The sequence below is a fragment of the Lichenostomus cassidix genome, chromosome 3 (assembly GCF_008360975.1).
Source record: "Lichenostomus cassidix isolate B80296 chromosome 3, HeHo_3.0, whole genome shotgun sequence".
NCBI classification, from domain to species: Eukaryota; Metazoa; Chordata; class Aves; order Passeriformes; family Meliphagidae; genus Lichenostomus; species Lichenostomus cassidix.
The window spans coordinates 36261892-36280316 of NC_139483.1; the positions used below are offsets into that span (position 1 = coordinate 36261892).

The following is an 18425-nucleotide window of genomic DNA, read 5'->3' on the forward strand; positions in this document are numbered from 1 at the left end:
CTCTGGTGAGAAGGACTTGGGGGTGCTGGTGGATGAGAAGATAACTTAGTAGTGTGTGCTCACAGCCCAGAAAGCCATCTCTGTCCTCTATCCCTTCACAGAAAGGGCTGTCGAGCGTTGGAACAGACTGTTGTGGCACTTAGTGCTATGGTGTAGTAGACAAGGTAGTGATTGAGCAAAGGTTGGACTTAATCATCCTGGAAGTCTTTTCCAACCTAAAGGACTCTGTGATAATCTTACATCACAAATATTAACTTGATACAAGGATTCTTACCTCTTATTTTAATTAGCACTCCTACTCCACCATACCTGTGATTTTTTTTTTAAATAGCATGTATTATCTGGACCATTACCATCTCTAATTCATAAGGCAAACTAACATGGATAGCAATACAACAAATAAAAAATGAGAAAGTCAAGAGGTTTTAAGAAACATATCAGAATTTTTAAAATTATTCATAGCAATATTATGATATTGAAAATATTATAATGGTGACAGGGACAGACAGGCATAGTTCCTTGAACAATAATCATTGTACACAAAGAACAGTGAATAAAAAGCATAGCAATGTATTAGAGCCTTCTATAATGAGATGCTAGTTCTTTACTGTAGTCATATTTTGATAACATCATTAAATTTACTACTTTGCTCATGGTACTCTAACTGCTACAGAATTTATTTCTGTTCTCAGCTAAAACTGAGGTCTGAGCTAATCAAAGCAAAATGAGATGAAAAATGAAACATATTTCCTCTGAACAGTGACGTTTCAAAATAATAGCTTTGGATGCTTGAAAGAAAAAAAAAATCATTTGTAAGATGCATATTTAAAGCATACAAGCTGAACACTATTCCCTTGATTTCTTAGTCCATCCTGTTTTAGATGAGCACAGACTCCCTGTGGAACACACTGTCTGTGAAAAGAACACATATTATTGCTGTCCCCAGTTGCTAAGCCTAATTCCAATAAACAAGAAAGGAAGGAAAAATATAAGAAATGTTCAAAAATTTAAATATCATAAAAAATAAAATTGCAAGATTCAAAATCACACAGGAGGAATGGGAAAAATAATAGAAAAAGCTACATAATTAAAAAAAAACAAACACGCTTCCTATTGCAAACTCTTTGCTCTCAAACATAACCTACAACAGTGCGACTACTGTAAAGTCAAATCTGACCATTTAAAATCACATATCATGGCAAATACTAAATATAAAAAAAAAAAAGTGACCAAAAGTGGAATATAGATCACTGCTTTGAGCAAAGGAGATTGCTATAGAGCTTGATTAGAAGGATGTACTGATATTTAAGAAAATCCAGTGCTTAGAGATGCTTTGAAAAGGCCACAGAAGTCCTATTGCTTCTTTTAGAAATGGTTTGTTGGATCCTAGCATATTTCAGGAACTGGAGAAGAGATAAAAATGCTATTCAGTTATGATAGTAGATGCAGTGTTCATCAGGAACAAAGAAATCAAGATAATAGTAGTGAGACATATCAAACTGGAAGAGAACTACATTTATATTTAGATTAAAGTGGTTTTCATTTTTCCTTATTCCCAATAGTTTAAGCCATACATGACCTATAATCCTCTTTAACCCTTTCATTATTATTTATGAGATTTTCAAGTCTAATGCAACTCTTTTTGCACACCAAATGAGAATCCCAAGAACACATACAGAGCATTAACACTTCTTCCAGAGGTTTCTAAAGTTCAAAACCATTTGCCCTATATTTTGCCTTGGGGACACAGAAGTGCCTTTCAGAAACTGATGCATGTTCACTGGAGTGAGGGAGCTGATTCCTATGAAGTCACCACTTCAGTGGTTTATGGTGGTGTTACAGATCTGTCTCCCTATGAAGAGGGACATTATTTCAGTGACTTTTAAAAAAGCATGAGCCTACAAAGAGAAAGCAAATGCAATAACATTTTTATGCACAGAAGAAGAAAAATACCTCAATCAGAAATTCACTTGAATGGGTTATAAACAAAAAACGTTCTGTACGTATTTTAGAGAATTGCACAAGTCTAACAAAAACATTCCTTCAGTAATATTTCATTTGAATAAGGAAGGCTAAATAAAGACTTTAGTACCACATGTATTCCGATCACTTGTAAAGATGAGCATGAATCCACAAAAAGTGTATCAGAAATAAACTTGGGACCTGTTTTAGTGATGGGCTTGGCAGTGCCAGGTTAACAGTTGGACTTGGTGATCTTAAAGGTCTTTTCCAACCTAAATGATTCAGTGATTCTAGGCAGTAACAAAATTATGCTTATGTAAGAAGAGCATCTGGAAATTCATAGAGCCACACCAGTTTCCAAGCACACCTGCACAGCTCCATACAGTGTTTCTGGCTGAAAGTATTTTGAGACAGACACCAAAAGTACAAGGTTTTCTCATTTAATGAATGGTCCTAATTTGTGAAACAGCTTGAAAGATTAATTTGATCCTCATTTAGAACAGCTAAAGTCAACTCTTCCATTTTCTAATGAATATGATTAAAGTTTATTATAAAAGTGACTTGAGTGATCTACAATTGCAGCAACATTAGTGCTCACACCAGCTTCATCTTTTTGAAGCTGTAGAAGTTCAGAGTGATTCTGATAGACTGGAATTAATGCCAAAAAACTCCACACTGCCCTCTGCTTGGGAGCATATTGGAACACATATCGAATCACAGTGCTCTTAACATTAAGATAATAATTTTCTCTTAAAATAATTTATAAATTTTATTTTACCAAACTGAAACTTGATTTTCATTGTTTTTTCATATTGTCAATTATTCTACATCTTTACATCTTACATTTTTGCAGCCAAAAGAACTAAAGTCTGTAATTCTGTCAAGAGACTGATTTCATACCAAAATATTTACAAATTAGTATTTTGGTTGAAAACACATTATCTGTTGAAGGTATTTTGCAAGTTAGTGCTTATGAAAATTGAAAACTGACGAGAAAACAACTTTTAAGTTAAACATGTCTTAGGGGAAAAATAATGGAGGGGTTTTTTTTCCTTAAACAGCAGTTTTTGCAGTTTGTTGATAGCTTACAACTAACATCCTCAAAGCTTCTTCATTGCACATCACTGTAAAGAAGTATTTTAAATACTTCTTTATATACACATTGTGGAGCTATTTAAGAGAGACAAAACATAACTGCACAAAATTTGTCACAACAATGCAAAAATGTATAGTTAATGTTAAAATGTGACAATCTTTCAAAGATTGCAACAAGCAAGAAAAGCCTAGAGGTTTCAACCCATGATTTAGTTAAGGTTATTTTTATTGTGTTCCAAACAGTTAGGCTGTTTTACCAGAGCAGAAAAGAATGGCAAATCCTTGGAAACACATCTGTAGGATCTCTATTATTTCCCACTTGGAGCAAGACACAAAACAAAAGATTTAGTGATTTAAGCCTTTGAACTGGAAGACTTCCCAGAAAGTAAAGATATGTTTTCACAGTGATTGAAGCTGAGGAAAAACAAACCATCCCAAATCACAAGGAATACGTCTTTCAGCAATTGTAGGATCTCAAGCCACCAATTCAAATATTTGATGCAGGGTTACTTACTGAATAAGCAGGTTAAAAAAAGTTAAATTACTTTAATTGCTTCGTTTTTCTTGACTAGATTGATATTGCGGAAATTCTGGTTAAAAAAATCAGAAAAATTAGGAGTGTTCTTGCACCTCAATCTGGTTCAGTTCTAACACTGTTGGATAGAATGGTTTGTAGCTGATAAAGGGAAAATGCATCCGTTTGGAAATGAAGGAACAGCACATTTCTGCAGCAACAGCCTTATGCCTGTAGATCAGGTGGTCTGAGGCTGCATTAGCAACGTCTGTCTAATAAAGGGTGTCTTCTGAAATTTGTTCAGTGATGCCTAACTGAAAGATAACTCTGCTCCTTGGCTCTGCTAAGTATGCAACTTGCCAGAGGCACTGACAGCAACCGGAGTCATGGGGCTTAGATGACTAGTTGGTTGCTTGCCACCACATCAGATTTTAGTTTTATGGTCAGTGGTTTTCTTCTGCTCTCTCCACAAAGATGGCATTTTGCTTCATTTTCTGCTTTTAAAAAATAAAAATTGATTCAATGAGGGAGTGGCTTGTAGCTCAGGAGACAGGATTGCCAAAAGTGTCATTATTTCAGTACCTTTTTCACACACTGGATTACAGATGTAAGTTGGCAGCTGCAAGTCAATCAGGTATATTCTGCCAGTAGGTAACAAGCCTGGGAATTATACTGCCTAGAGAAAAGCATTTGAATATCTAACACACCTGCCACTTTCAAAGTTGTGGTCTTTGTCCTTCCAACCCAGGACATTCCATGACCCTGTGGGTGGTTGAGCCACTGCCACAAGGCACACATCAAGAAGCAGAAACCCAAAGGCTGTATGACCCCAGCTTCTGTTGGGTGCACATGGACTCAGCCATAAATCCCATGCTAGTAAAACAATCATTTGGTATCCAAAGTTAGAAGAAAATATTTCCTGACACCATGTGTGGCCAAGAAGGAGACACCTACAGAACTGTATGGACACATCACTTCACAACTGTCTTGCTAGGGAAGACAAAGAGAAGGTTGTACCAGAGCAGGTGAGTAATTCTGAAAATAGGCACTTGTGTAGCCCCAGTCTCCAAATCACTGATGAATAGAATCCTTTCATACACAGAAAATTTGAGTTTGCCTTTAAAAATCTCTGTCCTGAAGGGACACTCAACTTAAGCTTTTTTCCTGAGAAGGACATACCTCTTAGATTCCTTTAGTATCAAATGCTAAAAATATCTAAAACATGAGAAAGTATACATAAATAAAGTTTTTAAAAATCTTCATTAAGAATTTGAATTCCTATGCTCCTTCTTAGTCTTTTCACTGATGTCACTTCAAGAAACAAAGGAAACAACAGCAACAAGTAATGGGAGAAAGACTGTAAAACAATCAGCATGAATAACCTGCTCCTGTGGACAAAGCCTGAACTCCTAGTATGTGAGTTCAGATACACTGAGATGACATGGAAATTGGAAGCTTTCAAGGCAAAGATATGCATAATGATTACAAAATAAGCATTGACAGAAACATTTAAGTATTATATCTTGCATTTAACCTATGCATACTTGAAAATCTAAGAGTTTTACTTCAGTGCAAAAGATGAAATGAAATTATTTCCTCCTTCATTTCAAACATAAAGTGACCAAAGTTCATCCCTTTTGCTAGACATCAGAGGTATATAATCTGATGCTGAACAGCTCTTTTGAAGTGTACCATATGTGTCACTTTACATTCATTACTGAAGTTCTAACGTGGTTAGAATTGTTACAAAGAATTATTCTTATAAGTGCCACAGTACTTGGAGAAACATGACAAAATCTTACCGCTACATTTCCATTGCACCCTCGGGACTGGCAAACACCACTTATTCTGTTGGGAATTAGCACATCATCCCAGCACGATGGGCCCTTCAAAATAAAAGCAAAGCATATAAAGGTTACAATTCACTTAATAAATAAACATATAAAACTTGGTTTTACTGCTGCTTTTCCTACTCCTATTTATTTTAGATTTTAGCTAGACAGTTTTATCACGATTACACTGACAGAGATCATTCAGGTTATATAACAATATTCACCAGTAAAGACCTGTCACGGATCACACATGTGGTCTCTCCACCCTAAGGTCAGTGCTGTGAACAGGCATCAATAGTAGGTAATGTTTTCTCAACTAAAGACAGGGACTAACTTAATCATAATTAAAAAGCTACAAAGGCTCATCATCTGGCTCAACACTCCTTACACATGGGCTGCAGCTAAGGGGAAAAAGCTAACAGCTGGAAGTACAATATTGGAAAAACTGTAGATAGATTTCTTGTTCCCAGATAAAGCCTTTACTTAACTGTAAAACAATACAATGAAAAAAATGTTAAGTGAGAATTGTTAGTTGATTCTTGGATATTTACCTTAACTTCAATATTTATCAGTCATTATTAAAGAAACCAAAAAAACCACCAACCCCCTCCCCAAAAAAAACAGTATAAAAACCCAGAAAAAAACTTGGCAGATAAACCTTAACAAACTTTTTGATGACATTTTCAATATAGACAGTTAACTTATGAGTATATTACAAAACAGAAAACAAAAGAAAATTGCAAATCATCAATATTAATACTTCACATCTGCAAAATAGTGTGGTTAACAGGATTATCTATCAAATAAGAAAAAAAAATATATATATAGCACATGTAAAGGAACATTTAAAAAAATACCTTGCATCACAAACTTAATTGACACTCGTATGTTTTCTTTTTTATATTAATTTCACACCAACTATTATTTAATTCACAAACAATAAAATTAATCTGAGCAACAGATATGAAGCTTACAGGTATCCACATACACAGTAGAAGTAAACAGCTAAGGTATCAAAAATGAAAATATTTGGTACTCAGATTACTCGGTGTTTGGGATAGAGTCATTGCCCAGGAAATAACAGAAAATCTTGATCCAGAAGAGAAATGATGGCAGTCAAGACATTAACCACATTAGTGAAATCAGTGCCCACTTAAAAACACAGCTGAACTGCAGAGCAATCCAGTGTCACATCTAGATCCATGCCCTTTTAATTCTGTATGAGGCATTTCTTCAGCATTATGTAGGCACAGCTGAAATTATCTTGGAATTAGCAGGGGGAACTTAGTCATAAAAGGTGGATCCAGCCTGTCTGAAAAGTTGAGTAAAACAGCTTAGTTTTCACCGAGCTCTGCTCTCTACAGCCAGCTGAAGTGCTAGCACTTGCAATAGGTGAAAAAAAGCTTGGACACATGTAAGAGGAATTGCAGGCAGACACAGAGGTGACCAATCAAAGTTTTGAGTCCTTGGGTGAACACAGCTACAGTGTGGTCAGTGTAAAGTAATGATACTTGATATTGGGGAGGAGAGGGGGAACCACCTCGAATTAATAATTTAAAATATTTTAAAAATAAAGGTTGCCATCAATTATTCCAGCAAATTTTGACCTCTCATGAAGTTTTAGCATTCCTGAGATTTTGCAGGAAGAGCAGCAAGGTCACCTTCCGATGTTGCATGAAGAACTACTTCCTTTTACTTGCTTTCAACTCAGTAGCTGAGACTTTTGTTTGATGCCCCCTATTTATTTATTTTTCCCCATGCTACCAAAGATTGTGGAGATCTCTAGCATTCCTTCCACAGCAGCTTACTTTTCAGGATGAAAAGTAACCTACCTTCCCATTTCTCATACAGATGCTGTTCCTTGCCTTTTAACTCTCCTGGTAACTGTTCCAACTCTTTTTTTTTTTTGGGGGTGGGATATGAGGAGCATCACACACTACACAGGATTTATGTGTTGGACCAGTGAATAGGAAGATGATAACCACTAATTAGTTCTAGCCCTCCTAAATTTTAAAAGGTAATTTTAATTTGTTTATGGTTACTAAGCACCAAGGCAGCATTTTGGTGGAATTATCTATTACAGCTCCTAGATCTCATTTCTATATATAACAGCTATCTCAAAATCCATCACATATATATAAAATTTGGGGTCTTTTTCCCCACTGTACATCACTTAATAGTGACATATGTTGAATTTCATCTGCCACTTCAACAGCAGTTGAAATGTGCATCCTAAGGTCCAGAGAGGCTTCCAGTAGGTACTTCCTAAGTTCTTCCCATACTGAACCCATCTGTTTGTTTCCAAGGATGAGCCAGCTGTACAGCTCACTCTCCAAGCATTTCTTTTGTATCACAATCACCTAATCACCTAAAAAGCACTTTCTGCTCCTCTTACACTTTAAAAGGACTCAGCAACAGTTTTTTTTTGCTGTTTCAGGGCTTTTGCTTGCCTAATTGCATCTTTGTAGTGAAGGTGCTGGAATTATGGTTTTTTGGTTGGGTTTTTTTTTTCTTTCTAGTAGTTTTGGTGTTAGGGTATGATTTGGGTGCATATTTTCTTAATTTTTTTTAATCTCATTATACTACTTTTTTTCTGAAAGGTGCATCTTTGATTGTAATAAGATTTTGGCAAGATGCTGAATGTAAATCTATTTTACCATTATCACTATTAAAGACAAGGTCTTCATTGCAAACATTATAAACCAAGTCCTTCTTAGGTCTTCCTCTTGGAGATTCTTTGATCAACTTTTCCATAACATTGCCTGACAGCATCTAGAAGTTTACTCTTCAGATCATGATTTTACATGATACTTACACAATTTACCTGAAAGCAATTTAAATATCCCATTATGATAGTTTTTCCAACACTTTCAAGCTTTTGCTTTCCCCCAGCATGTTAGGCTTGCTATTGTTGTCTGATCACATGATTGTTAAAGGCAGTCTATTTTTTCTCTTTTCAGGCCAGGAATTTCAAATTATAAGGACAACATCTAACTCACTGATGTTGTTAAAGACAACCAAGGCTAACAAGTTAATGTTTCCTTAACATCTATCCCTCTTCCTCCATACTCAAATTTAGTATCATATTTGTTTAAACATTAATTTTTCCAAATTAAAGGAATGTAATAGCTTTTTTTTTTTTAGCTTCGGATTATGCTTACATAATGTCCATTTGGGAAGAGGATAATAGAAAAAAAGGATGAAAAATAAGAAGCAACAGTGCTTTATAAACTTGGACTCTAAGAAGGGATAGGGATCATGAAGAACACTTGTTAAAGCAAAAAATAGAAACATATTTACTCAAACCCCAAGCAAAGCCATTTTTTTCTCTGGTACTGGTAACACGGAAGAGTGATTTTTCCTGTTACTTCATCCTTGTGTGATTAATAGGAGACTCTCAAAGTTAATGATGCTACACCAGCATATACACAAAAAAATAGTCACATCAAGACACACACCAAGATAATTTAAAAGAGTCTTGTAGAAGTGGTTCCACAGGTATGTTATCTCTGGTACTAATTATCTTGAGTTTATAAGAAGAAAATATTTCAAACTAAACTTCTTAGAGGAATTAATATTTTACTTCTCTGAAGTTATTTCAGGCGAAAACTTTCCAAGTATTCATTAGTTTGTAGGTCTTGGTATATAATCATGAAAATGTAAGAAGGCACATAATTCTCAAGCTAGAAAAGAACCCCAAAACATCCACAGGATCATTTCTAAGGTTGAGATTCTAGAAAAATGCATTTTTAACAGTAAGCAAAATAGGAGTGAATTGATACAATATTGACTACTGTTAGAATTTAACCACTACAACAAGCACAATATCAAGTCCTAATATGCTTAGTACGGGAATATCTTTTATTTATTAAGAGTAGCAACAATAAGATGAATTTTGCAGTCACCTTTCAAGTTCTTATCTCCAAGGAAAGCTAGTGGGCTACATGGCATGGCGTGAACTTACACTGCTCTCCCTCTCTGCAATAATTTCCTCACGACATTCCTCAAGTACACAGGAGTACTTTGCACACAAAGCAGCTCAGTATTTGAAATAAAAAAGGTCATCTGCCACTAAAGGCATGCTAAAAGCATTTCCACAGGGCACTAGGAGCACAGTTCCATGCTATCAGCAACTATCAACTGTTTGCTCACACTGCTCAAACTTTCTATTTTTTTCCTTCCTAAAAACCCCCACCATATTCATCACTTTAACTCTATTGATGGGCATAAAACCCATAAGAAATTCAGATGTTTTTAACTCTTTTGGTAACATTAACCCGACCCAGCTTTGAGTCAACAGTGTTTTATTTTCTTCTGTTCTAGCAAAAGTTAGATCAAGTTCTTAAGGCACAAGAAGGCATTGATCCAGCAGGAATCATAAACTGGCAGAATATAATGGTTTTCAGCCTGTCTGGCATTGATGAGTGGAGAGGAAAAAGTAATAAAACAATAAACCAAATCAACCTGAGAGCCCCTATTTAACACCTCATTTTCCAAATTAGTAAGAAGAACAATCTCTTTTTCCACATCTGTTCTTGGCATTCTTTAGGGCCATATTTTATTATTAATGTTAACACACTTTCAAAAGATTTAGTATGCTTGAAAATTTTAGTTTTCCACCTTGAAAACAAAAATAGAAGGAAAGACATTTGTCCTTGAAAAACACCGTGCATTCAAAATGTTAATGTTTCTTTAGCGACAGTACTACTAAATGTCATTGCTATAACTGCGTCAAAATACAATTAGGAATTCTGGCAAGATAAACACTTTGAAATGCAATTTTTCTATCATCCTTTCTTGAGACTAAGAAAAGCCTGTCAACCTGCAGGCCAGCCAATCACTTGTGGTGTTATAATGCTGCATGCTGCAGCGTTTATAATTATTAGTTTGCATTAATCAAGAACATACTGTGAGAGGAACAAAGCCTTCTGATTGCGAGATTAAAGCAACTGCCCCTCTTGTACCCAGCCAAATGGCTCACAGAGAAAGCTGTGCATTAAAATAAATGCATCAGGGAAGACTTTTCCGGTGTATAAATGGGAAAATGACAGAATAAAGAAATAGAAAGAACACCACTGAAGAGAAAAAGTCATAGCAAATGTACTTGAGTATTTCCCAAATAACTAAGTATGGAAATCTCTGTGCTTTGGGCATAAGGCAGTTTTTCCTTCCCTTTTTGAGGGGGAAGACAGAAAAAAAAGTTGGCAAATGGTATGTTAAACTTGAAGTGAAACTTCTGGGCAGCATATGAAGAACAGCGAGGACTGAGGTGTTTTTTTCAATGTATGAGGGAAGTACTGGAAGTCTGCATACATCCCACCAGTATATTGTACTGATGTCCAGTACAGAGGGCAATAGAGTGCACTCTACTCTGTGTCTTATTAAGCAGTAGCCAAGATCCAATTTTGGATTGTAGAACCAAAACTGAACTTTCATCTAGGACCAGTTACAAAAAAAACGAAAAAAACATCCCCTAAACCAGAAATAACATCTAGAGATCTTGGATGACAAATTATTCAAAATGTGGTTGCTGACAGAACTGTTGACCTGTGAAGTCAGGGAAAGGTCAGAAGCAGAGGTCAGCAATAGAAACCAGTGATTCATCAAAGACTCTGAATCACTTAAAAGCCTGGAAACTATCCATGTATTCAATGCTTTGTATTTTCCCTTCTTTATATTCTCCCCTAGTGAACAATATGCAGCAGAATATCATTAAAACACTTCTTTGTACCTGCTACTATCTACATGAGAGACATAAATCATTAAAATGTTGAGCAAATGACCCAACCAAGGAAAAACTATTAATGCAGGAGGATTTTTAAAGTTATGCATGAAATAATTTCAGGTCTTGAGAGGATTTAAAAATCAGCATACAAGGCACAAGAAAAGTGCTAAACCTGCTGCAAACCATGCAAACATTCAGGCTCCTCTGCAAAGTTCTGGCTACTGACTTGTCTGTGTGAGAGTATTTGAACAGCTAAACGTTGGATGGGGACCCCTCAGCATGATTTTGGCATCTTGAGACAGTAAGGCAAAAAAAGCTTCCCAAAATACAAAAATTACTTAATAAAAAATATATTTCCTTTTTGCAACTCTAACAGAGGTATCCACACCAAGCTACCACAATTCCCTGCTTCCAATACTAGTACAGATGGACAACTCTGCATCCCAGACATAGTAGGAGCCAAGATGTATCCTGATGGTAAGCATGCATCTCTCCTGTGAGAAAAGGCTGACAGAACTGGGTTTTTTCAGCCTGGAGAAGTGAAGACTTATGGGTGATCTAATTACAGCCTTTAACCACCTGAAGGGAGCCTACAGGAAAGAGAGACAAGAGCACGCAGTAACTGGCCAAGGGGGAATGGCTTCAAACTGAAAGAGAGTAGGTTTAGATCCAGTATGGGGAAAGAATTCCTTACTGGAGGGTGGTGAGGCACTGGAACAGGTTGCCCAAAGAAGCTGTGGATACCCCACGTCTGGAAATGTTCAAGGCCAGGTTAGAAGGGACATTGAACAACCTTGGTTGAGTGGAAGGTGTCATAGCCCATGGCAGAGGGACTAAATGAACTTTAAGGTCCCTTCCAACCCAAAACATTGTAGGATTTCTACTAATGCTTAAATGATAGCCTTTTACAGATGATCTATTTAAAACACTTGAAAATTTATTATGGTGAATAATCCATTGAAGGGAAAAACTGTCAGATTGGCAACTTTTATGACCAAAATCATCTCCTTAACCAAAAAGCTTATCACAAAGGCAGAGATAAAGTTTACCCACAATTTATGCAAATCTACAAAGACCATTTCTAGTAGTGAGAGAACAGTTGTTGCTCTGAAGTGATTTATTTTTTTTATATTTCTGACAAGGCTGATACCAACTGACTAGCATATGGGGACACTATATTGCAGGTAAGGCTAACCAATTTGCATTGAGCTGACTCTGACATGGAATCTCCCATACAGCAGGGAGCACAGTATAGAAAAAGACTACTAAACTAGTCTTGGGGTTGGTTTTAAAGAGGCTTGTGAAATAGGACTAGGAGGACTGGAGTTAAGTGCTCAGTCTACACAGCACAATAAAGAATCCATCAGAAGGAATGTTTTTCTTATTATTGACTTCGATCATTAAAACCAAATCAATAAAGCACATGGATAACTTTATTTATAAGAAAAATAATACTGAAGTAGAGTCACTCACATGCTTTGAGTCTTTGTGGGGATTGAACCTACTAGTTTGATTTATAGTGGGATCTTAGAGATGAAATTTTCCTTTAAGAGTGACCAGCCTAATTAGTAAATTGACAGGTTTATTTCAATAATTATAACTCTTCCAAAATTAAGTAGCTGACAACTTGCTGAACTACTCACAGGTGTGCAATTAAGAAGATTTCCTGCATGATATGAAAATGTAGGTAAGTATTATAAAAGTAATTTCCATCGTGTTTTATTGATAATTGCTTTTTCTTTCTTATCACAGGTTTCTTTGTTTAAAAAAAAAAACAAAAAAAGAAAACATTAATGAGAGGCTTTTAATAAGTTCTGGTCTCTCTTTTCTTTCATACTGTTTATAGTACAAGGATTTACAAGACTCACCCTACTGATCCCAACTAAATAATGAACACTCATACAAAGACACCAAAGATAAAGGTCTCTGGAGTCATCTCTTCATCAATAATATTTTGTAACATGCATTCTGTTGCCAGCACGAACACTTTTATACAAGCAAAAAAATTATTCAAAATGTGCTTTTAAACATTTCTTTTGGTTGATCCTTCCCAGTAAAAAAGGGCAAAAAGAGAATACAGACAATCCAAGTACAACAACTGCAACTGAAAAATTGAGCTAAAAAGTCCTGCCGCTGGCTCCTTATCAGTCTTGAATGAGACATACAGAATTGTAGGAAGAAATGGATGTAAAGCCCCCTAAACTAAACAACCAAATTTCACTCAAATAATCTGTCAGACTAATGATTTCTAATCTCTCTGCCTAGATGGCATTAAATGCTTTTCAAGACTGGAACAAGAAAACAGCACTGGAGAAAAATACCTGTAATTCTCTAAGCTTGCCATGTACTTACTGCATCCATTGAAATTACAACATGAGGAAAATAAAATAAAATCCACAGTCCCAAGTGTTAACAGCAGCAGATCGCATTGAGGTCAGTGTAACCAGGAACAGACTAAAGCCTTCTGGCTTCAGTTGCTGTGGTGACTTTCCAGGGCTCCTTCCACAGGGAAGCAGGCAGATGACAGGGAGCTGACAGGAGAAATCAAAACTTTTAAGACACATCCCTCTTCTCACTCCAGTTGGGATGTGCTCACTGTTATTTAGGCCACAACTGTCAACATTCAAAAAATACTCCTCCATGTTCAGAGGACTTTTGGCTGGGATCAGAAAGTGCAAAGGCTGTTTTGTTTTACCCAAAACACTCCTTATTGCTATGCTTCCCCCCCCAGGTCTCAGTTACAAGCTGTAAAAATTGACGGAACACGGATTAAATTTACTTGGAGCAATTTTAACAGAGAAGTGATCAGCACAATGATAGATTATCAGCAACCTACAAGTCAGAGAGTTCCAGAGGAGTGCCAGCCATTCAGAGATGAAACCCTTTCAGGATCTGGCAGCAAACCCTCACGTCCTTCAGCTCTTCAGAACAGGGTGGTAGCATTAAAATTCAGTAAACATATTTTAAATTCAGTACAAAAATATGCTGCTAATTCCAGAACTCACAATAAACCAGAATTACACTGAACTTTCTATCTCTTAAGGCAAATCTCTCAGAACAGAGTAGGTGGAAGAAAGGTTTTCTGTGTGAAGGTATTTTTTTACCAGTTACAACTATAATTTCATGTCAAACATGAAACCATTTCATCTGTAAGTTTTGAGCTACAGAAACAGTTAAGCAACTTCATACATTTTAGGCAGAGAAGATCACGTCAATCCTGAAATTTGGGATACATCATAAGCTATGTCTGCATGGGAAATATATGGACTAAATGAAGTAGTACAAAAAAATAAAAAATCTAAGGTAAACCAATATACAAGTCAAGGTCTGCAATTAACATATTGCTAATAATGCCAACTAGACACCTTGTAATTTAAATTGATATGTGTTGTAGTTAAACAAAGGCAATAAACCAAAGATGCAAAATAAAAATCCAAGCCTCATGAATATTCCACAGTAATAATTTCATCCAGATGTGATAATTGCATGTCAGATTGTTCAATTTTAAATATTTTTCTTTGACAAGGATTAAAAAAATAAAAATCTTTTGGCAGAGAGACAAAGCTATAGAATTTCCATTGTAGGCAATACCTGGAGAAGCCATCAGCCCATCGAGTCACTTCTGTAAGGCACCATTAGACAATGTGTCTCGAGACAACCATCCATTCAACCACCTGGGCTATGGTAAATCCACATGGAATGGATACTGCCCTCTGCTACATGTTCCTGCCATTCCCTTTCCTTCTCTAGCTGTCATCTACTGCTTCCTTATTTCTGCTCTTTTTATTTTGTCCAAAATGTCTCTCTCTGATTTCTGTGGAAAGACACACACACCAAGTATACTACATATATCTTTAAAATCCCCAACTAACCATGTAAAAAAAACCCCAAAACACCAAACAAAAGATCACCCCACGCCCACCCCAGAACCCAATTTACATTTTTACTAAGAATAAATTTCTCAATTAATCAACACAAAAGTTTAAAGCTAAAGGGCCACTAGCAAGAGACTTGCTTCATAAGGTGTTCAAACATCTTTTTCGCTCACTGTGGTTATATAAAACTGTGAAATCAAGATTACATACTACAGTATCTGAGGAAAATAGATTGCTATATCATCCATTTTTGATTTTACACATAATCAGAAACCCTGAAAGACAAAACCATATCCATTTCAGCAAGAATATTTCTATGTTCTAAAAGGAAAGGTTATAGGATATCAAAGACTCTTTTTTTCTAAAAAGGAAAACAAACAAAATTACTATCTTTGATTTTTTTTTTCTGAATTCTACAATTACTGTAAACTCTACATTTGCATCACAGTAATCACAAACAAAAGTATCTGTATTTTAGCTATTAAAAAATACAGGAAACCCTGCATCAAGTGCATTATTCAGGTTAATTTCAGATCGTTTAAGGTTATGTTGCATGTATGGGTTTGCTTTTTTCCCCTAAACCATGATCCTGCTACTACACATATAAGATGATTCTTTAAGCATTTTACATGAGAACATAACTAGCGTTAAAGAATTGAGATTGTACCAGGCAGTTCAGCATCCTGCCTTTGCTATCAAGATACTGCACATACTGCAAGAAGTTGATCCAAAGCACTCACTGAATCATGGCATTGTTTAGGTTGGAAGGGACCTTCTAAGGCCATCTCCTCCAACTTCCCTGCAATAAGCAGCAACAATTTCAATGAGACCAGGATCCTCAGAACCCCGTCCAATATGACCTTGAATGTTTCCAGTGATGGGGCATCCACCCCCTCTCTGGCAGCTGTCCCAGAATCTAACCATCCACATTGTAGCAAACATCTTCTTTATTTCCAATCTAAATGTACCCTCTCTCCAAATTAAAATCATTACCCTTGTCCTGTCACAACAGACTCTACTGGAAAGTCTGTCCACATCCTTCCTATAAGCCCCTTTTAAGCATAAAAGGCCACAACTGTGTCCCCTTGGAGCCTTTTCTTCAGGCTGAAAAACTTCAGCTCTCTCAGCCTGTCCTTCAAGAATAAGTGCTCCAGCCCTCACATCATTTTTGTGGCGTAACCTGTCTTATTATTACAGAAATATAGTCCTATAATCTAGTATCAAATTTTCCAACTTTTTCTTCTCCTAAAACAGTGCTTTAAAGAACAGCTCAGTCTTTTTTCCAATTTCATCTCTCTCTCTGTGTTCATGAATATTGAATTATTCCTGACTTATATTCTATATATTGGCACAACCGGAAAATACTTTAAGTCAATCTTTATGGTTTTCACAAAAATCACCAAAAAGGTGAACTGACTCAGGTTACAGGGGGCATTTGAAATTAACTCTCCTATTATCTATACAAGCTCTTGAGGAGGCCCCTTTAGAATAGTAAAGGTGCCCCAACATCTGAATTTTGTAAGAACTTTGTCTAATTTGTGCATACAAGGTGATCTGTGTGGATGTCTTGCTGGATCAGCCTTTGATGGATATTAAGCCAGAGCAATGCCTCATTTCTTTATACCTGCTCTGAATCTTTTATATAATTCTAGGAGCTGATTGTCTTAAATAAGAGGAATTTTGGGCATAAGCAGTGAATTTCCCTGTGCTCCAGTGTTCTGAACAGAACAAGGCTTAAAGGGCAACACAGCAAGACATCACTGAGATAACTCCACCCCACATCCACCCTATCCCAGGCTCATCCATGCTTTTCTAGGTTTAGCTTTTGATTTCTTTCCACACAGTAGAATGACATACACTCTGCTATAAAATGATTAACTCTCTAGACACAGATGGTACATCTGAAGTCACTTCACAAGCATTAGAAAGTAAAAAAATAAGTTACTTTAAAAGGTGACTGCTATCAAGATACTTTGAAATGCATAATTCAGGACAGATCAGCTAGAAGCTACATAAAACATCATTTAATATTACAGTGAAGTTCAGATTTCCCCTGAATTCTGAACAGCCCAAGTGAAAGACTTTAGTTTTGTAGACAAGATATCTGTATTTAATTTATGAAGGTTATGACTTGCATTCAAATAACTGAATCTATTTCAGGCTAAGACCACCTGTAAAACCAAATATGCTAATCATTTCAGAAAAGAGTAGGCCCTCACACATAAAATCAGGGTATTTCTATACTGGCATGACAGTCATTTCAAACTAATTTGCATTTCCACAGACTTTAATACATTTTATTCTGAAGACAGAGTTCCCTTTTATTGCAATCTCATTCAGTATCTCTTGTCACATGGAAAGAAAAGAGATATATAATTTAAATACTTTGCATTTTACAATAACATTTTAACTATCACTGTGATGTTTTCCTTGCTTATGACTCAGTGTAAACCATGACAACAAATAAAATTGATTAACTGGAATTAATATTATGATTAATTCACAGTTCAGCGCCTATGGCAATGGCTTAATCGGTACTTTTTATTTATTTGTCATCATCAGGCTTAGCTATAACAAATTCACTTATGATAATAAAAAGGATCTAGAGCTGGCACTTTAATCAGAACATAGATGTGGACTATGCCACACTATATATAATAATAAACCAGGCAGAACTTCCTCAAATACACACACAAGCACAACTGTTCTTTATAACTGCGTTTCGCCATTCCAGGTCTCACCTATTTCCCTGAGACTCAGTCTCTACAGGAGGGACAAGCTGTCCCTGTTTATTTCAAGTTTTGGTCTGCTCTGAACAGACACAATGTCTGCAGAGCAACTAATAGCCCAGAATTGCAACTCTGTAAACAAGATAATTATAATTTAAGGCAGTGCCTTCTCTTCACAAAGATAAAGCATATGCAAACCCATCAGCTTTAGAGTGCAGACAGTACACAAGAAATCTTAGTGGATTATCTCCTTGCTGCAAAAATTGATACCAGATACTACACAGTGAACATCTCTGATGAAAAACAAAAGGGTCAAATACATTCAATCTGTTTTGGATAAGAGAGAAATCAAGTAATTTGTTAACTTCAAACAATGTTTTTACCTTCATCCCTCAAGTTATGAGATCTTTTACTTGTCTATACCTAGAATTTTTTTAAAAGCTACAAAAAGGATCCCACACAAAGTTGGGGTTTTTGGGAGTGGGGAGGGGATAAGGGGAGCAACAAATTAAAACAGGATTTAATGTTTCTTCTCCTAACTTTACTAATGTGCAATGCCAGTAAGAGTCAAATATCAGTAAAACAGTGCATTATAAATTGCCAGAGAACTCCAAAATCCACTATTAAGAGTGCTATTTTGTACATCAGTGTTATTCTACTCTCCTTTTAATTCATGCCAATATCCTTTAACTC

General features: G+C 36.1%; 1 protein-coding gene across 2 annotated transcripts in view; it reads right to left on the bottom strand.

The window, feature by feature from the left end:
- Positions 1-18425, bottom strand: part of PRKN (parkin RBR E3 ubiquitin protein ligase) — a 681963-nt gene that overhangs the window by 368634 nt on the left and 294904 nt on the right. For both annotated transcript variants that reach the window (XM_085055318.1, XM_085055319.1), the window contains exon 5: positions 5374-5457. In XM_085055318.1, the coding sequence (XP_084911444.1) occupies positions 5374-5457 (84 nt within the window). The remainder of the gene's footprint in view (positions 1-5373; positions 5458-18425) is intronic.